This window comes from Castor canadensis, chromosome 8 (assembly GCF_047511655.1).
Source record: "Castor canadensis chromosome 8, mCasCan1.hap1v2, whole genome shotgun sequence".
Lineage (NCBI taxonomy): Eukaryota > Metazoa > Chordata > Mammalia > Rodentia > Castoridae > Castor > Castor canadensis.
In genome coordinates, this window is record NC_133393.1 from 29125438 (window position 1) to 29143659 (window position 18222).

The window sequence follows — 18222 nt, forward strand, 5'->3', positions numbered from 1 at the left end:
AGATGGATAAATTCTCTTCCCCTAAATAGATCTGTTTATATTTCAAACACCAATTCCTTTTATGCCTACAATCATACTAATGATAGGCAGAACCACTTAAAAACTGAATAATTCAGATATGGTTTGTTGAATAGAGAAATAACAAGAGAACGAACTGGTTAGTCAGTACGGTATATTAACATTAACCATTTGAACACTTAATTTATCATACATCGAATGTATTTGATAGTGTAATTTCTATTTAATTAACTATTCAGTACTGGAGGTGTGGCTCGAGTGGTAGAGCGCCTGTTTTGCAAGTGTGAAGCCCTGTGTTCAAACCCCAGTCCTGCCAAAAGAAAAAGAAAAAAAAAAAAAGCTGGGCTCAACATCACTTTAATTGCCTATTCAAAAATTTTCTATCATCACAATTCTTGAAATTATAAATCATTTTATCAGTTACAATAAATAAAACTTTTAGGGGTTTGCTTAAAATTGTTAAAACTATGTATATGCAGGGGTAAATTTGTTCTTTAATAAATAACTGAAATGTTGTGTCCCCTCAACTTGAAAAACACCAAATCTGTCAATTAAGTTCTATGAATGTATCTCAGTTTTTTCTTTTTCCTGAATAACATAAGGTTTCAAACATTAAATCAAACCTCATTAATTTTAAAGTGAATTTCCATTAATGAATTAAAAATTCAAATGCAAGGAAAATGATTTTTATCTAAGAAAGGCTTATTAAAACAATTATACACATGTCATATTTTTAGTTGCATATAGTTGACTTAAAAATATACACACTCTTACTTTGCTTGTTCACTTTTTTCAGCAATAGTATAAGGGGTGCTTGAAGTGCTTTTGCTGAAAAGCACTGACTCCTTAATTGGACCCATGAATTAACTAACAGGAGAAAAGCTTGGCATCTCTGCCTCCATTTAGTAACCATTGTCCTTTGCTCTGAGCAATTCTCTCTTGCAGCCACATTGGAATCAAGGAAGGACAGGAGTGATCAATAACATCATGTGATAAGGAAACAAAATTACCCCTAAGGAAGCCTTGCAGGACAGACATCCTCCAAATGAGGACAATTACCTGTACTGACAAGGCTACACCCTGGAGCAGGAGTAATCATATCTTTGGAATCAGATTGCTCCCCTCAAGTAATGACAGTAATAACTTTTCTGGAATTTAAGGAGTGAGAAAATGGTCAATCAGGCCCCACTGGATTAATCTGTCCACTGGAACACACCTGTGACTGAGACTATTTAACTATGCATACCTGCCCTCTTTATTTAAAGCTAAAGCTTAAGTCTGTACCCAAGATGTCTAAAAATGGGCTAAGTGCTTAAATGAAGTGTCCTGAGCTGTGTAAAAAAATCTCCTTTCTCTGTCCTTCACCATTACTATATATTTGGCATGTAGGGGGCCAGTGGCCAGACCAGACACTCCTGGAAACTTAGGAGTTTGGGTCTGAGGTCCAAAATTCAAGTTTTAGTAGCATGCAATATCCTTTTTATTCAGTGATTTTCTTGATTTTTTTTTAATGAGTTACTTAGAGCAATGTTGCATTACATTTTCAAAATATTTTCAAAGTATTCCACTTAAATTTCAGAACATTAAAAAAATAAGAATGAAAAACTTCATTAAAAGATTTTCTGTGCTTGTGTTGCAGTAAGGGAAAACTTGCTAAATACTTGGAAAAAACAAAATTGATTCAACCTGCAGTTGTGGAATTTAGTTATGTTACAGAGGGGGCAGATGGAAGGCAATTGAAAGAATCTCGTGGATGGGCTAGAGGTGTGGTTCATGTGGTAAAGGATCTTGCAAGCACAAAACCTGTAAAACCCAGCAAACCACCTCCATTAAAGAAAAAAAAAAAAAAGCTAGTAAAAGCCAGTGGAGGGGCAAGTTAAAAATAAGAGGCATAATTTCCTCTTGAACATAGAAGAGAGGCTTTCCTCCACTTTCTCTCAGAATTTTTCTCTAGTCTTTTCAAATGTATGCAAATACTTTTAATGGCTTAATAATTCACCCTTACAACTCAACAATGTTTCAAGGACAGGAGAGCCACCTCTTTGAAATGTAATCATCATTCAGGAAGACAATTATCCCCGTTTCCAGAGAAGGGATGCACCTAACTTCAGCTGTCACCTGCTTCCTACATGCAAAATTTATTTCTGCCTTTGCAATCTTTGTAAGATTGCCTGTGATGAGTCTCATATTCTTGGTTTAATATGCATATTCATAACAAAATTTATTCCTTTTCTTTGAGATTTTAATTATTTCCTCAACATTAGTTAAGTGGAATACATTTTAGACTGTTAAAATATTTTACTACTTTAGGGAGCCACATTAACGTCTATCATTGCTAGATGTCAGCATTTCGCCACCCTCCAATCATTTAAGCTAGGACTGGAAGTAGTTGGCTGTCTAAGTGCTAGAAACAGAAGCTAAGAGATAAATGAAAGGGGGAAAAATTAAAACGTGTACAATAAAAGTACTTAAGAATTCCAGGCAGGAAAATGAAGTTAATCAATGACTATAATAGCCCACAAGGTCTGTTCACAGTAACTTAAATGAGGCTAGTTGTGACTGTATGAAATTCCCACTTTTTAGATCTAGTGCTTTTTAACATTCTGCCCGAAGGGCCAGAATGTAAACTAAGGGTTTTTCCTGTCTTTTCTCCCCTCCCCTCCAGTAGAAGACAAATGTTAAGTTCTTTTTAAGAAAATATGGGTGGCCCTGAAAAGAGCCTTTGGTTTGGTCTTTGCTGCAAATTAGTGCAGATTCTCATTTGCCCTTGGTCTTGTGATGACTCTCAGTCTTCTTGGGCAGCAGCACTGCCTGGATGTTGGGCAGCACACCACCCTGGGCGATGGTCACTTTGCCCAGCAGCTTGTTGAGCTCCTCGTCATTGCGGATGGCCAGTTGCAGGTGGCGCGGGATGATGCGGGTCTTCTTGTTGTCCCTGGCCGCGTTGCCAGCCAGCTCTAGGATCTCGGCGGTCAGGTACTCCAGCACCGCCGCCAGGTACACCGGGGCGCCGGCTCCGACCCGCTCGGCATAGTTGCCCTTGCGGAGCAGGCGGTGGACACGGCCCACGGGGAACTGGAGACCAGCACGGGAAGACCGGGTCTTGGCCTTGGCGCGAGCCTTGCCGCCCTGCTTGCCACGTCCAGACATGACACTTTTGAAGTGTTTAAGACAAGTAGTCTGTGAAGGAAAGTGTAAGCACGGCAGTCTTTATAACCATCACTGGGCGCGAAAAAGAAGAGTTGTCATTGGTGAAGACTTTAGCTTCATTTTAACCAGTAGAAACGCGAATTTGGAATTTTCCTATCCTGATTGGAAAAAACTAACCTCTGACGGCCCTCTGAATAATCACCAATCAGAAACGGAAACTTCGCAAGCCCTTATTTGCACAGGGTTTGTAGAAACCGACCCTGCGTGCGTAGTTCCTGTTGTTTCTGTTTGTCTTTAGTGGCGGTGCTGGAAGAAGTTCACCCGAACACCGCCATCCCCCCACCCCCACGTACCCTGGCCCTGGGCATCCTGAGCGCATCGCGGGGGAGGCGTCTCGCCTGGCGCATTACAACAAGCGCTCGACCATCACGTCCCGGGAGATCCAGACGGCCGTGCGCCGCTGCTGCCCGGGGAGCTGGCCAAGCACGCCGTGTCCGAGGGGACCAAGGCCGTCACCAAGTAGACCAGCTCCAAGTAACTACTAAGTCGGCTGCCAACTTTTAACACTGAAGCCACCCATATTCTTAAAGAGATCTGTTTGTCTTTCTTCTGTGGTGGCTCTTAACTTGCCACAGCGTTTGTTTTGTTTGTTTGTTATTGCTTAGTGGTCTACGACCAGTTCCGATGGCCGTCAGGGTTAAGAAATGAAAAGAAAATTTTAATTCTAAGCAAATTCAGGGGTGAGACCACCAGTTTGGGTGAGTGGGACTTAAACTTGAAATTCCCGGGACTGCGGTCTTCCTCCCTCTGCGCGTCCCGATTTGGTTGCGGTGATCAGCAAAGCCAGAACGGCGGGGAGGGGACGGACCGGATATTGCGGACTCAGAGGCGTGCACAGCAGTTAGGGAAATGTCCGTTAGTCGAGCCTGCGTTTGATTATTTTTCTCTAGTTTTTCCCTTTTGGGAATGAGACTTATTACTTAAGATTATGTTGGAGAGAAAGATACTTGAAGAATGTAGTTTTCAGTCTGACAGCAATGCTTTATTTCTAGCTACGATATTTTCCGTTATCCACACAATCGAAGACACTACAAGATTAAATGGCTTTGTGGGAGTGTATTAGCAGTTTGAGAATTTATTCCAGAGTTGAAATTAAAGCTCCTTTCCTTGACATTTTTAAGTTCCAGGTCATTCATTGAGGTTTCTAATGACAATCAGTCAATATTTTTCTAGGTTATAGCTATTCAAAATTATGTCTGGTAAAAACAACACCAAAAACAATTTATAGAGAATTTGGAAGCTTCCCCTATGGCTGGTTTTAAAAGGTAGTAATTCTAAATAAACCTGTAAATAAATTACAAACTACTTTATATAAATGGATCTAAATTTAATACGGCAATAATATCTAGAGCAATAGGAGTCTCATTCAGTTCACTGTGAAATATACTCCCCATCCCCCCACACCCTTTTTTTTGAGACAAGGTTTTCCCTATAGCCTTGAACTCAAACTTGATTTTCCTGCTCCAGTTTCCTTAGTGCTGGGATTATAGCAGTGTACCGCCATGCCTAGCTGCTGTTCCCTGTTTTTTTTTTTTTTTTTTCTCTTCGTGGGTGTGTGGTTCGAAATCAGCCTCCAGCTTGCAAGGCAGGCTCACTACCACTTGAGCCTACTTAAAATCTTACCTGCTTTCTGAAATTTCTTCCCTTTTTGAACTTCTCTAATCACTTGTCCAGCATTTGAAAACTGCCTCCCTATACTCAACTACATATATATTACGTATGTCTATTTTGATTGTTGTTTCTAGTTTGCTTTTTATGTGTTCTCTATAAAGTGCACTCGTCCTGAAAACAAAAGGGGAAAGGGAAAAACAAATATTTTCTTTTGCCATTGTTATCCCACACTAATGATAACTAAGAACTGTGAATAAACAGAACACAAATGTCTTTTATGTTATACTTGTTATGTCACTTGATCTTCTGATATTTTTCCCAAGTTAAATCCTTTTTGTTTGTTTTGCTTTATAGGTTATAGGAAACAGAGTAACAAGCAGAATTTGTCAGAAAAAGGGAATTGTGATGGAAGATGACTTAAAAGCATATTATCTATTCACAGTGAAAATTTATAGACTCAGTTTTTGAAAACTTTACAGAATTGATGAAGTCACAATTCAGAAGACTAAACTATTAAGCATTTACTTTTGGGTTATTTGCATCTTGGTAGAGTCCCTGTAAGAATAAGAATGATGGGGCTGGGTGGTAGTTCAGTGAGTTCAATCCCTAGCACTTAAATAAATAAGTAAGGTTTAATCCTTTGCTTTAAAAACTAAATGGTATCAATTCAACCCACCACTAATCAATCTCAATTAGTTCAAAGCCAAACTATCACAGTATATCATTAAAAAAATTAACATTGTGATGTATTTATATGCACACACACACACCAACATGTATATTTTATCACAAAATAAACATATTTATTGCTCAGAATATTTGGAATTGACAGGAATTTCTGAGAAATCACAAACCAGAATTATGTCTGTTTAGGGTATAGCTTTAAATGAAATAGAAGTACTTTTTTTTTTGGTGATGGTGCTAGGGATGAAATCCAAGGCCTGGAGTGCTCTACCATTGAGCTACATCCCCAGCCTTAGAAATAGCTGCTTTTAAGATACTTTTTCCAACAAGCAGTATCAAATAATGATATTTCCTTTTTCTTGTGGGCATGTCTTTCTTTTAAAATCTTTTAAATGAGTGCTCACTTTGGCAACACATATACTAAAATTGGAATGATCTAGAGAAGATAAGTATGGCCCCTGGGTAAGGATGACATCCAAGTTTGTGAAATGATCCCTTAAACAAAAAAGAAAAAGAAATCTACATTGATTATTAAAATCAGGTACCCATTAAGCCAGGTGAATAGTAACATAAACACAAAATCATGCAGATATCTATTCTTCAGTTAAATCATCATTGCTGTGTTAGTTTCATTATAATATACATTTTCTTTATTTTGATATGCAACCATGTTTAGTCTTCATTGTATAAAGACATAATTTACATTGTGTATATGAAAGAGTAGAATTTTTTAATTTAAAAATACGGATTTTTGCAGAACTTGTTTCATATATCATTATTATTTTGCTTAGTTGTTGTGAGTATATCTATATTCATTTACTGTGGAAATTGCATTATTCACTTGACATTCAGAAACCAGACGAATATACCTGTGCTTCTCACTATTTTTTTTTTTTTTCAGTACTGGTGTTTGAACTCAGGACCTACACCTTGAGCCACACCACCAGCCCATTTTTGTGACTTTTTTTTGAGATAGGGTCTTGAGAACTGTTTGCCTGGGCTGGCTTCGAACTGTAATCCTCCTGATCTCTGCCTACTGAGTAGCTAGGATTACAGGAGTGGGCCACTGGCACCCGACTTGCTTCTCACTATTACTTGCATATTATCAGATCTGTAAAATTGAAGTCTATATACATCAATATGTGATGATTCTGTGGAGATGACATAAACGACCCTGCTAGAGCAAGCAAGTGACTTATATTCCAATTATTTCTACTTCTGAAACTTAGGTCTATTTTAAAATTTCTTAACAATGAGGGGTTTTCTATAAGTCATTGATTAAGGCTATCTAAGTTAGAAATTTTGCCCTGCCACTTGCTATGAAGCATTGACAAATTACTTTCTTTGCCTACCCACCTCATTTTATGAGCTGAGATGAGCATGGTGTGGTAGTGCCCATCTATAATCCCAGCATTTAGGAGGCAAAGACAGGAAGTAATCTTTCTGAGTTCAAGGACAGCCTGGGCTACTTAGTGATATCGTCTCAAAAAAAATAGATATGTAATAGTGTGTCACAAGTTAATATTTTTAATATACTTAGAACAATGTCCTGTATATAGTAAACATTCAACATATGTGAGTAATACTACTGACACTAACAGTAATAGTAGTGTTAGAAACAGTAATATAATATTGCTCCATTCAGGAGTGTCCTTAGAGAGTTACTGCCTCTGGGCAGAGTTTGGAGCATTATATTTCACTGTTTAGTTTTTCTAGAAGGATACTGATCTACGATCTTTAATTCATGTGCTTGGCTAATAGTTTGTCTGTTTGGAGGTTGTTGACAAGAAGTTTTGGGGAAGAGTGATGTGGATGAATTTCTTAGAATGGTCCCGGAGGATAAGAATAAGATCCCCTGTGAATGCTAACTATATAAGGCCCACTCTTCAGAGGAGGCTGTCAGTTATCAACATATAATATCAACCATGTGGGTGTTACTTGGTCTCTTTTCATAGCACTCCACCTACTGTCCAAACAATTTGTAAATGAAATGACCAGGGTGGCAATGGTAGAGATATGTGAGATCTGCAGTGTAGACAGCTCTCCAAGGATGACTTGGATACCAGTACAGCTAAGTGTCCCATGTGCCAGGGCAAATATGCTTGTATTATTGCAACTATTTTGTCATAGACGAGGCATGCATTTTTGTTCATTGAGTTTGTTTAATGAGATATGGATTTGTGTTATTCTAGATTTGAATGTGCTTCACTTTCTCTTATGCTATCAAGACCATCTATGATGTTACTAGTTTTTATCTTGTATTTCACATTTTAAAAACTCATTTCTATACATGACAGAGAAGAGGTAATGCAATGCATGGATGGCCATGGTGAACATTGGTTTCTTTTTCTTTTCTTTTTTCTTTTGCAGCACTGAGGACTGAACCTAGGGCCTCTCACTTGCTAGGCAAGTGCTCTACCACTGAGTGACACCTCCAGCCTCTCAGTAGTCTTAATAAGCACCAAATCCCTCATAAGTGTAGGTCCCTTGAAGAATTTAGCAGCTTATTGGAGTGCTGTTCAATAGGGCATTATATATGTGCTGAATAGCGATTTAAAAATAGGTATAATTTCTCCCATTACCAATATACATCGGTTAGAAAGCTGAGAAGTAGAAATGGACTGGTACCTCTCATATTACACTTAAGAACGAACTCAAGAAAATTTTGCTTTTTTTCTTTGCATCTTAGGACTTTCTCTTTTAGAAAAAGAGAAATACTTCCACCAGTACACAGAGATGAATCTGTTAAATTGTACTGATTTACCAAATTTTAAAACAAATATTAAGTTAAAGTAGTTTTAATTAGATTCATTAGCTGGCATTAAGAAAGGTGGGGGAAGTCTTGACTTAAAGGAGTTGGGCCTTTGAACTCTCTGTGTCCTAGTTTTCTTTCTGACTTTTTCTCCCTGCCTCCCTTTGTCTTAGTCTGTTCCTCTTTAGAGAGGCAATTTGAATGTTTCTAAAAATACTCTTAAAAAAAATACACATTGAGCTGGGCCTCGTGGTATACAACTATAATCTCAATACTAAGGAGGCTTAGGCAGGAGGATTAAGAGCCCAAGGCTAGCCTAGGGTATATAGTGAGTTTTGGGATAGTCTGGGCTACATAGAGAGACACTGTCTTGGAAAAAGAAAAAAAAAAGCTGGTTAACCATACTATCTCAAAAACTTCAAGTGCAACTTGAACTATACTAATGTAAATTACTGTACAAATTTGTAAATACACAGATAAGGTTTTAAAAATTATTGGAAATTGGGGCTAGTGGAATGGCTCAAGTGGTAGAGTGTCAGCCTAGCAAACGTGAAGCCTTGAATTTAAACCCTAATACCTACGGCCTATCTACTTATATTTCCTCCTTTATATTTCCTGTATTTATTTTTCCATTAACCTAATCACAGAAAACTCAATACTGCATTTTTCCAAAGCATTGTTTTTCTTATTTTAACATAGAAGGAAACTCCCTTCCCATTCTTTTTTCACTCTGATTCTCTTTCCTAATTCTGAATAAAAGTATCAAGATGTGTTTCTAACATTTTATCTATAGATGCAGAAAATATATTTTTATTGGATATGGAGCTAAGATTTTCAGATTAAAATTTTCAATTACGAACTCCGAGATACTAAGTAAGAACCCTTCTGATTTAACCTGAAATGATTTTACTGGATTTTGTTTTGTTTTTGCTTTTTAGGACCTCCCTCTCCCCCCAACAGTTTTCAAAGAAACATTCTAAAACCAATAGCAATCCATGATCAATGAGAATTCCTTTCACCCAGATTATAGTCTCCCAATTCCTTTTCCAGAGAGCAAACATAACTTCTTGGAAATTTGGGTAAATGTTATGGATTAAAATATATTCAGGAGGAACAGCAACAAATGCCATGTGTGAATCTGATGGAATTCACACTCAGACAAAAGAAAAAAAAACAAGTTTGAGGCAACTGGAGATTCTATTTTTAAGGATTTGGTATTAGGTGATGTTATAAGTCATTTAAAAATTTCTTATGTATGAACCCTTTTTATTTCTTTACATCCATATCTGTTAGGATGTTTGGAAAATATTCATGATTGCAATCAATGCTTGGGATTTCTTTAGATTCCCTTGCCTGCTCAGTTTGGGCGTAGATGATGAAACAGCATGGATGAGATGTTGGTAATTGTTGAAGCATGTGTGATGATGGGCACTTGGATGGAAGTACAGTGTATTGTCTATGCATGTGCATAAACTGTACCAAAAAATGTAAAAAAAAATGCTGGTGCAATTATCGACTATATTTTTCTTTTGATCAACAAAGGACCACGCTGAGAGGAATCAAGCATTGGTGCAGAGAGGTTCTGGCCACTGAACCAAGGGAATCACTTGAAGAGAGGCAGGCTCTGAGATTCCTTGGTGTGAAATCTGGCCATGGGAGGAAATGGCAGTGACCCCTTCATCATCCTGAAGGTCAGTTAAGAAACGCTGTCGCCATCTTGTGGCCCTTTAGGATAATGTAGCTGAAACTGTTTTATGGTTTCCATTAGGCCTTTCATAGCTAGGGGTTAATAATTACACATGTAAGAATGAAATTAATCCCATTCCCAGTAGTCCCCAACTACCCCAGTGCCCCCATCTACATGACAAAGAATCTCTTTTTGACCAAATTTAGTTAGGCTTTTCTGAGGCCTCCTCTGTTTTAGGCCTCAATCTTGGCCTAAAAAGATCTGTTTAAATACTAGCATACTTTCCACCAGCTCAAGGCTGTAGTTCCCTTAAGTGCCCAACTGAGAAAACTCAGTTCATGCTGCCAGAATTTACTGTTCCAATGAACATCTGAATTTAGGGTGCTGTCTCCCTTTATTTGATGGGTTAGAAGCCTAACTTGGATAAAGGCCAGTTAACAAACCTAGATGGATTTCATAAGGACCAACACCCCATTGTGCTTTTGTAATTTTTTACTTTCCTGGCCTGCTTAAATACCTATTATTTCCCCTCCCTACTCCCTCATTCTCCCTTTAAAATGTCTTATCAGCTTTGTACAAATCAGAATGGAGCTCAGCTCTTTTCCTTAGTATCGGTGGTCATTAAATAAAATGTTTTCACTAACGAATGTTTGGCTGTGTTTATCTCTGACTACCACAAAAATACATGTTTATTAGTTTCCTGTGTACCTATCTGGGGCGTCTTCTTAGGCAAATATATAAACATGGATTCTCTTTACTCCTTCAACTCTGATGGCCATATGTTCCTCACAAGGTTCTGCCCATTGCTTTTCATATTATCTCTCTTGGAGCCCTTTCCTATTAGTAAGTAGAGTGGCCAGAGCATCTCAGCAGTGCACCTGCCTTGTGACCTGAGGAGAAAACTCCTACCTTACAGTGGCTGCATCTTCCCTGAAGATGAGCTTGATGCTCACCTCTGAGGGGAAGGGCAAGCATGAATCCTTTCTTGGAGTTGCCCAGAGGCTGAGTCCTGCCAGAACCATTGTTAGGTCGCTGAATTGCTATTTCCTTCCTGGGTTAGGACCCTACTCTCTGAGGAAGAATCTCAGGGTCCTACTCACTAAATACCTCACTAAAATAACTCACTAAAACAGGCACAACGAGAACATTTTGTTTGCTACTGTGATGTGATATAAGAGGTGAGAACAACACTGAGTCTCACAGAGCTGCAAAAACATTCAGGGAATGGTATTAAGAATCAGAGGATTTGCAAGCTGAGAGCCCTGAGTTCAAACCCCAGGCCATCCAAAAAAAAAAAAAAAAATCAGAACTCACCTAACAGTGTAAATTGTAAATGAGTGGAATGGGTGGGGTGGGAGGGTGGCCTACTCCCCACAGAAGTGCACCTCCCCAGGACCAATGCTCACCCTCCTATTCAGTGCTGGTTTTAGATCTCTGCTGAGACTGAGCAAATTGTCCATCACCAAGTTTTCCTGAATTTTCTTCCTCTAAGAAACACTCTGGCCAGATGTAAAGCCTTCTGTCAGTCTCCATCAAGGTAAGGCTCCTGAGAGGGGTGCGGTATCTTTACCTCATAGACTAGGGCTCTTTAAAGCAGTCCTTGAAAGCAGGCTAGGTGGAACTTTCCTGAGTTCAGCCATGGATGCTGTGGAAGGAGCATACAGCAGTGAAAGTTTTGTCATCACAAAAGAGGGAGCTTCTCATTGTTGTGTGGCAATCTTTTATTTTTTTGAAGATAGTTAAGTGTTCATTATGTGGCAGTATAGGAACCTCATGCTTGGACTAAAGTTTAGGAGTTAAAGAAGCTAACAGGAATTGCTTCTTGGCATTTTAGTTAAGATCAAGTCAGTTTACTATCTTAATACATCCTCTATTGGAGGAAAATAGTATATATTCTCCACTTCACATATCTACCTGGTATTGTGGTACTTTTGGGAACAATGCTCCCCTCAGAGGAAATTTTTTTTAAAAGCTAACAGGCAATTGAAGTGAAATATGATTCATGATTCATATCCATTCAGTGAAGGCAGAATAGATGTTTACAAACAAAAGAAAACAAGACCAAAAAAAACTCCACAAAAAATAGCAACAACAAAAAACAAAATCTGCTTGGAAAAATGGCCAAGGCTGGGCATGGTGGCACTTGCATGTAATACCAGTGCTCTGGAGGCAGAGTCAGGAGGCCCTCTTTGAGAAAGGGAGACCCTGTCTCAAAAACTCAAAATCAAGCCAGGCACCAATGACTCACACCTATAATCCTATCTTTTTGGGAGGCTAAGATCAAGAGGATCATGGTTTGAAAACCAGCCCAGGCAAATAGTTTGTGAGATCCCTATTTCCAAAATAACCAGAGTAAAAAATTAGTTGGCGGTATGGCTCAAGTAGTAGGGTACCCGCTTTGCAAATGTGATGCCCTGAGTTCAGACTCGAACAAAACAACAACAAAAATCTGAAAAGGGCTAGTTTTGTTTTCATTTAATTGAATGATCCTCATCTGTACTTATAATTTTGTGTTCCTTAGTATCATTTTTTTTTCTGCCTAACACTTATCTCAAAAGCTTTTAAACTCCCCAGAGTCTTCATTAATGTTTTCTATAAAGAGTTCAAGGTTGAGGGGACAGAGGAATTTCACTTAAAAAGGAATGAGGTGTGATTATTATAATACCTTCTAGACTATCTCATTACTGTGTTTTTAAAAAAATAAACACCCCCAATAGTAAGCACATATTCTTCATTGAAGGGACTTTTACTAAAATATAGAAAGAATGCAAGAATTAAAACGCCTCTTACTACCAAGGAGCTGCTCTCCTCAGGCCTCCAACACTGAAATCTCCCAGCTGGTCTGACCCTGCCCTCAAATTGTGACAGGTGAGATAAAATTTTCCACCCATTCTCTGTCATATCAATCTCAATTGCTTCCTCCTTGTGATTGGATTTCCTTTTAAAAGCCAATCAGAATAGGACAGGAAACTGATCAGCCTATGAGGACTCTAGGATTTGTGGCTGTTTCTTTTTTGGGTTATTCTGTCACTTCAGAATTTTCTTGGCACCTGTTTTGTGTATAAGAATGCACACATAAACAGTGCACTTAATAGTGAAGAAGAAAGACTTGAAATATGCAATGGTAATATAATTTCTTCAGGACAAAAAATATTAAAAAATTGTTTTCTTTACTTTTCTGAATTTGATTCTTAAAACACACAAAAATATTACATGCATTTAAAATATTTTAACACATCAACAAACAAGGATAAAAATGATAAATATTTTTATTATGTAAAACTGAAAAAATCTGCATTAATTTTTTATTACAGATCTCTTCAAAAATATGTCAATACTATGTAGCCATAAAATTTTGGGGGTCTTTTTCTCCTAGCTCCTATATCACTGAATCAAAATAATTCAAAATGGAGGCTTCTCTAGAGTAGGAACATACATAATTCTATCAGCCAGATGTCAGTAAAAAAGTGTTGTGTACTCATGGCCCTTTGTTGCCCTCACTCCTTCAGTTCACAACTTTGATACCATGTACTCTGGGTTGTTTTCCTAACAGGTAAGGGTCCCCTGTTTTAGACATTCATAGCCTCATTTGATTGTTCACAGCACACAGGAAAATTATATCAAGAAAACTTCTAATTGCTGTTTAGCATTTGTCTCCCAGAAGAATAAATAAATTCCCTATAGACATAGACTCTGTCCTTGACTCAGCAACAGGCCACCATATCTAGAGAAACAGATACCCGGGCACATTATCCATTCTACATACTTCTTCACCCTTAGGAACCACATCAGGGAAATTAGAGAGGTAATTTCCCCAAACATTTCTCACCATTTTCACCTACTCTGCTGGCCATAAGGATATGCTTATTTGATGATGATTAGAGACTTTTTTATGGGCCTGTACCACAGCCACTGTGTTTCATTTAAAATTTTTTACCTTCATATTATTATTAGTAGTACTATTATTCCTGTGTGTGTGTGTGTGTGTGTGTGTGTGTGTGTGTTTATGACTGAGGTTTGAACTCAGGGCTTTGTTCTTGCAAAGCAGGCACTCTACCTAGGCCTTCAGTCCATTTTGTTCTGGTTATTTTGGAGATGGGGGTCTCAGGAACTATTTGCCTGGGCTGGCCTTGAACTTAGATCCCCCTGATTTCAGAATCCCAACTAGCTAGGATTACAGGTGTGAGCCACCAGCACCCAGCTAGCCATTGGATTTCAAAGACTTCTAGTCCTTGGAATACCCTTAAGCCCTGTTCTGAGATTGAGACCTTGTGTATCTATTTCTGAAAGGAACAGCCAAATAAGAGCAATTAGTGGCATCTTTTTCTTTTCTTTTTTTAGGACTTGACTCTTTAAAAAAAATTTATTAGTATTTACTAGTTGTACAAGGTGATACATTGTGACATTTACATATGTGCTTACAATATACCTTAGTTGGATTTGCCCCTTCCATCATTCTCCATCATCCTCATCTCCCTTTCTTAAAATAATTTCAACAGGTTTCAATCTTCTATTTTCATATATGAATGCAAAATACATGGCATTTTTTTGAGAGCCTAAAAATCACTTTATATTTTTATTTCACTTTTATTATCTCAAGAGTCTGAAAGGTGCATGATATTTTGAATATAAGAAAAACGAGGCACTAGAAATCTGGAATGAAAAGAGAAAGACAGAGTGAATAGTGGGTCCACCATCAGCATCCATGTCCTTAGGTTCATTTCCAGAAATACATTGTCCCTACAGGGATTCAGCTTGACATGACTGTGGCCATCTTGGTCATAACCATTATGACTGCAGGTGACCCCGACAGGCATCCCAAACCCTACAGGACAGTCTTTAAGATAGTCTGTTGAGAATGTCATGCTGGCCACTGATGCCCAGACTGTTTCTTCAATGATGTTTGATGTTAATAGTTTTTGAGAAAGGTCAGGTACATTTTGGTTGGCTATAGCTCACCTTGTCTAGTTTAACTTATAAATCTTTTCCTGTTGCCTTTGGAGTGTGGGAATTCTCCTGTCTTACTGCTATCCAAAACACACAGAACTGTGCAAGTGCCTAATAAATTTTGTGCAACCCTCAATCTGTCTATTTATTTATCTCACAAGCTCTTCCACTTTTGGCAGCTGGTTCTCTCATACTAGACTGACATTTTCCAAAACACCCTTCTATGTCCTTCTAGAAGGGGAAGAGAGTTAAGGAGGTTTATGGAAGATTACCTGGAGAATCAAATGTTAGAAAGTTCTAAGGAAAAGTCTATAAAAAGGAGGTGATCAAATATAAACTTTGCTTACTTGGTGAGAGGGCAAAGGTAAACCCATATTGGCCTATTCAATCATCTAAAAATGTCACTGGACATTCTTTCTGAAATATGTAAATACATCAATTCCTGCAACTCACCCAGGATGTTACATAAATTTCCTGAAGCACAACCACTGAAGCACTAATTATATTTCTATATTGAGTACATATGCTTAATAACGACTATGTACAAGATCCAGAAGATTACTGGGTTGACAGTGATGGAGGTAGACTTGCCAAATAAAATAAAGGATACTTGAATTCCAAACAAACAAGGAATACTTTTGAATGTAAGTATGCTCCAAATATTTCATAAGATATACTAAAAACTTTCTGAAATTCAAATGTAATTAGGCATTTTATGTTTTTATTTGCTGTATTTGGAAAGGTCTCTAACTTTTGATGGAGGAAAATAGCTATATTCAAATAAAGGATGATGAATAACTTCAAATAGTCATGGTTTCTTAAAAACAAGCAAGGCAATATTAAATCTACTTTATGTGAGGATTGACTCTTGGTGTTGTACATTCTGTGGGTTTGGACAAAGTATACTGTCATGTGTCTACCACTATAGTATAATATAGAGAATTTTCACTGACCAAAAAATACCCTATTCTCTTCCTACTCATTCCTTACTCCCACTCCCAACTACTAGGAACCACTGCTTACTGTCTCTATACTTTTTCCAACATAGCTGTACCACTTTGCATTCCCATCAGCAGTGACTGACAGTTTCTTTTGCGCTACGTCCTCAACAGCATTTGGTGTTGTCAATCTGAAAAGCATTTTTAAACATTTTGGGAAATTTGAACTAGTCTAAATATATGATAATATTGAGAACTATTGACAATTATATTAGACATAATTATTCATAATGTCCTTACCAACTAGAAACACAGGACAAATGTTTTAAAGAATGACATGGTATCAGAGTTTTCTTTATAATAAAATATTGATAACTATTTGAAAGTGGTGATTGGCATACAGAAACTCATGGATTCTCTTTCTTTTTTCCTTTTGGTGGCACTGCAGCTTTGTGAGGGATGCTGATCCCAAAAAGACAACTAAACTACTCTAACTAGAATCCTGACTCCCAGAAAGTGGGAGATAATACTTGTTCCAAACAACTAAGTTTTAGGGTGATTTGGTGTACAACAATAGACTGAATACAAGGGATAAATAAATTGTAGTATATTCATACTGTGACAAGTTACATAGAAATGGAAGTAGATAAATGACCTCTATAGTAATAATGATGAAACATATTGGACATTATAAAAAGCACAAAAGTAAATATATATTATTCTATTTATATAGAATTTATTCAGAGATAGGTGTACATTCATGGTTAAAAATAAAAAAAAATTGCTGATAATAAGAACATACAAAGAAGTAATAAAAGTGGAAGTTAGGTTAGTATAAATTTGGGGAGAAGAAGGAACAATGACAAAGGGCTCTTGTTAGATGTCATGTTCTACTTCTTTGACCTTTGTCACAATTATGCAAGTGCTTGCTTTGTAACTGCATAAGTTGGTGTATATGTTTTATGAACTTTTCTGCATTTGTAATAAGTTTCACAATAAAAACTTTAAAAGTTATAAATTTTTTTGTATAACAGGAATTTAAAAATTGTGGTAAGATGGAACTTTTGAGGTAATTACATGGCTATTTTATGGTAATGAAACTTCAGTGTATTTTAAAAGTTTCTGTGATTAAATTATTTGAAAAATATTTGAAAAGTAGCAGGAAATATATTTTGCAGTGAGTAATTTTAATAACTAATAGGTTTGTAGCAAATAAAAACATAATTAGAGAATGGAATTTGGAAAAATTCTAGCCTTTCTACTTACTAGATAAATTAAAAATTTGTGTGACTATGTAGTATATAAAGTATATAAGTAATTGCGAGCGTGTGTGAGGTTTGCTGACCTTTACGTTTTACTGCTCATAGTCATAAGGATTTCTAAGAGAAGGAACTGGAATAATCAGACTCCTTTCTACCTCCTTTTTGTCAGCTTTAAATGAAATCTCTTCATTTATTTATTTCTTCCCTCCCATTCTTCCTCTCATTTCTTCAGTTACTAGGGAGGAAGCCCACCAGAAGGAATTTCATTAAATTGATCAAGTGAAGAATTTGGATTAAACAATATTGACAACCTATACCCAAACAACCATAACGGGGAAAAGTACAGTAACGTTTACGAATTAGGAGCAGGGCAGCTTCCTTCTTGCCAAAGTCAGAGCCGTTCCAAGAGAACTGAGAAGATTGGATGGAAACCACTTTTTCTTGGTAAAAGACTCCAACCGACGAGGGTGGGACTCGAACCCACGCGTGCAGAGCACAATGGATTAGCAGTCCATCGCCTTAACCACTCGGCCACCTCGTCACGGTGCGACGGCGTTGTGAGTGTCTCAATTCAGGGTACATACACCCTTGGGAACCCCGATCGAAAGCGTGGAGATGACTAGTCACACGAAGGAACGAGAAACTAAAATGGAAAAGTTGAAAGTGGGGAAAAAAAGGGAAAGATTTTCTTTTGTGGCACTCCTAAAAGTGGTCGAGACGGGCTAGAAACATCCTCACTGGAACGATCGCTTCCCTTCTCCAGCCTGGCTGGGTCGCAGGAGGCGCGGGAGCCGGTGGTGGGCGTGGCCGCGCGGAAACCCCGCCCATCCGCTCCGGCGGCGCCCTCTGGCGGCAGGTGCGGCGCGCGGTCAGCGCTTCTGCGAGCCCCCGCCGCCGCGCGCGCTGGTGGCGCTCACGTACTGGTGCTAATGGTGCTGACCTCAGGGGAGCTGGCGAATTTGAGCTCCTAATTCGTGGTTAATAAAACAGTATGGAAAAGTAGACGATGGATCTGAGTAGGGTAATAACTACTAAGGGTCACTGCTGCTTCTTCAGTCCTGTAGGGTAAATTGTAGAGAAGAATCTTTAATCCATGGAACCCTATATTATTAG

The 18222-nt window shown here is 38.0% G+C and overlaps 1 protein-coding gene and 2 non-coding genes across 3 annotated transcripts; 1 reads left to right on the forward strand and 2 right to left on the reverse strand.

Moving 5' to 3' along the window:
* Positions 1–2715: 2715 nt before the first annotated feature.
* On the reverse strand, positions 2716–3205 carry LOC109684190 (histone H2A type 1-J). Its single transcript, XM_020160465.2, has one exon. The coding sequence runs from the start codon at positions 3166–3168 to the stop codon at positions 2776–2778; it is 393 nt and encodes a 130-aa protein (XP_020016054.1). The 5' UTR covers positions 3169–3205; the 3' UTR covers positions 2716–2775.
* Positions 3206–5919: 2714 nt separating this feature from the next.
* On the forward strand, positions 5920–6026 carry LOC141426075 (U6 spliceosomal RNA). The gene has a single exon (XR_012451182.1). It is a non-coding gene; the product is annotated as a U6 spliceosomal RNA (small nuclear RNA).
* Positions 6027–17568: 11542 nt separating this feature from the next.
* Trnas-gcu (transfer RNA serine (anticodon GCU)) lies at positions 17569–17650 on the reverse strand. Its single transcript has one exon. It is a non-coding gene; the product is annotated as a tRNA-Ser (tRNA).
* Between the last annotated feature and the right edge of the window lie 572 nt (positions 17651–18222).

Coding starts and splice junctions, on each gene's coding strand:
- LOC109684190 (XM_020160465.2), bottom strand. CDS start 3,168: ATGTCTGGACGTGGCAAGCAGGGCGGCAAGGCTCGCGCCAAGGCCAAG.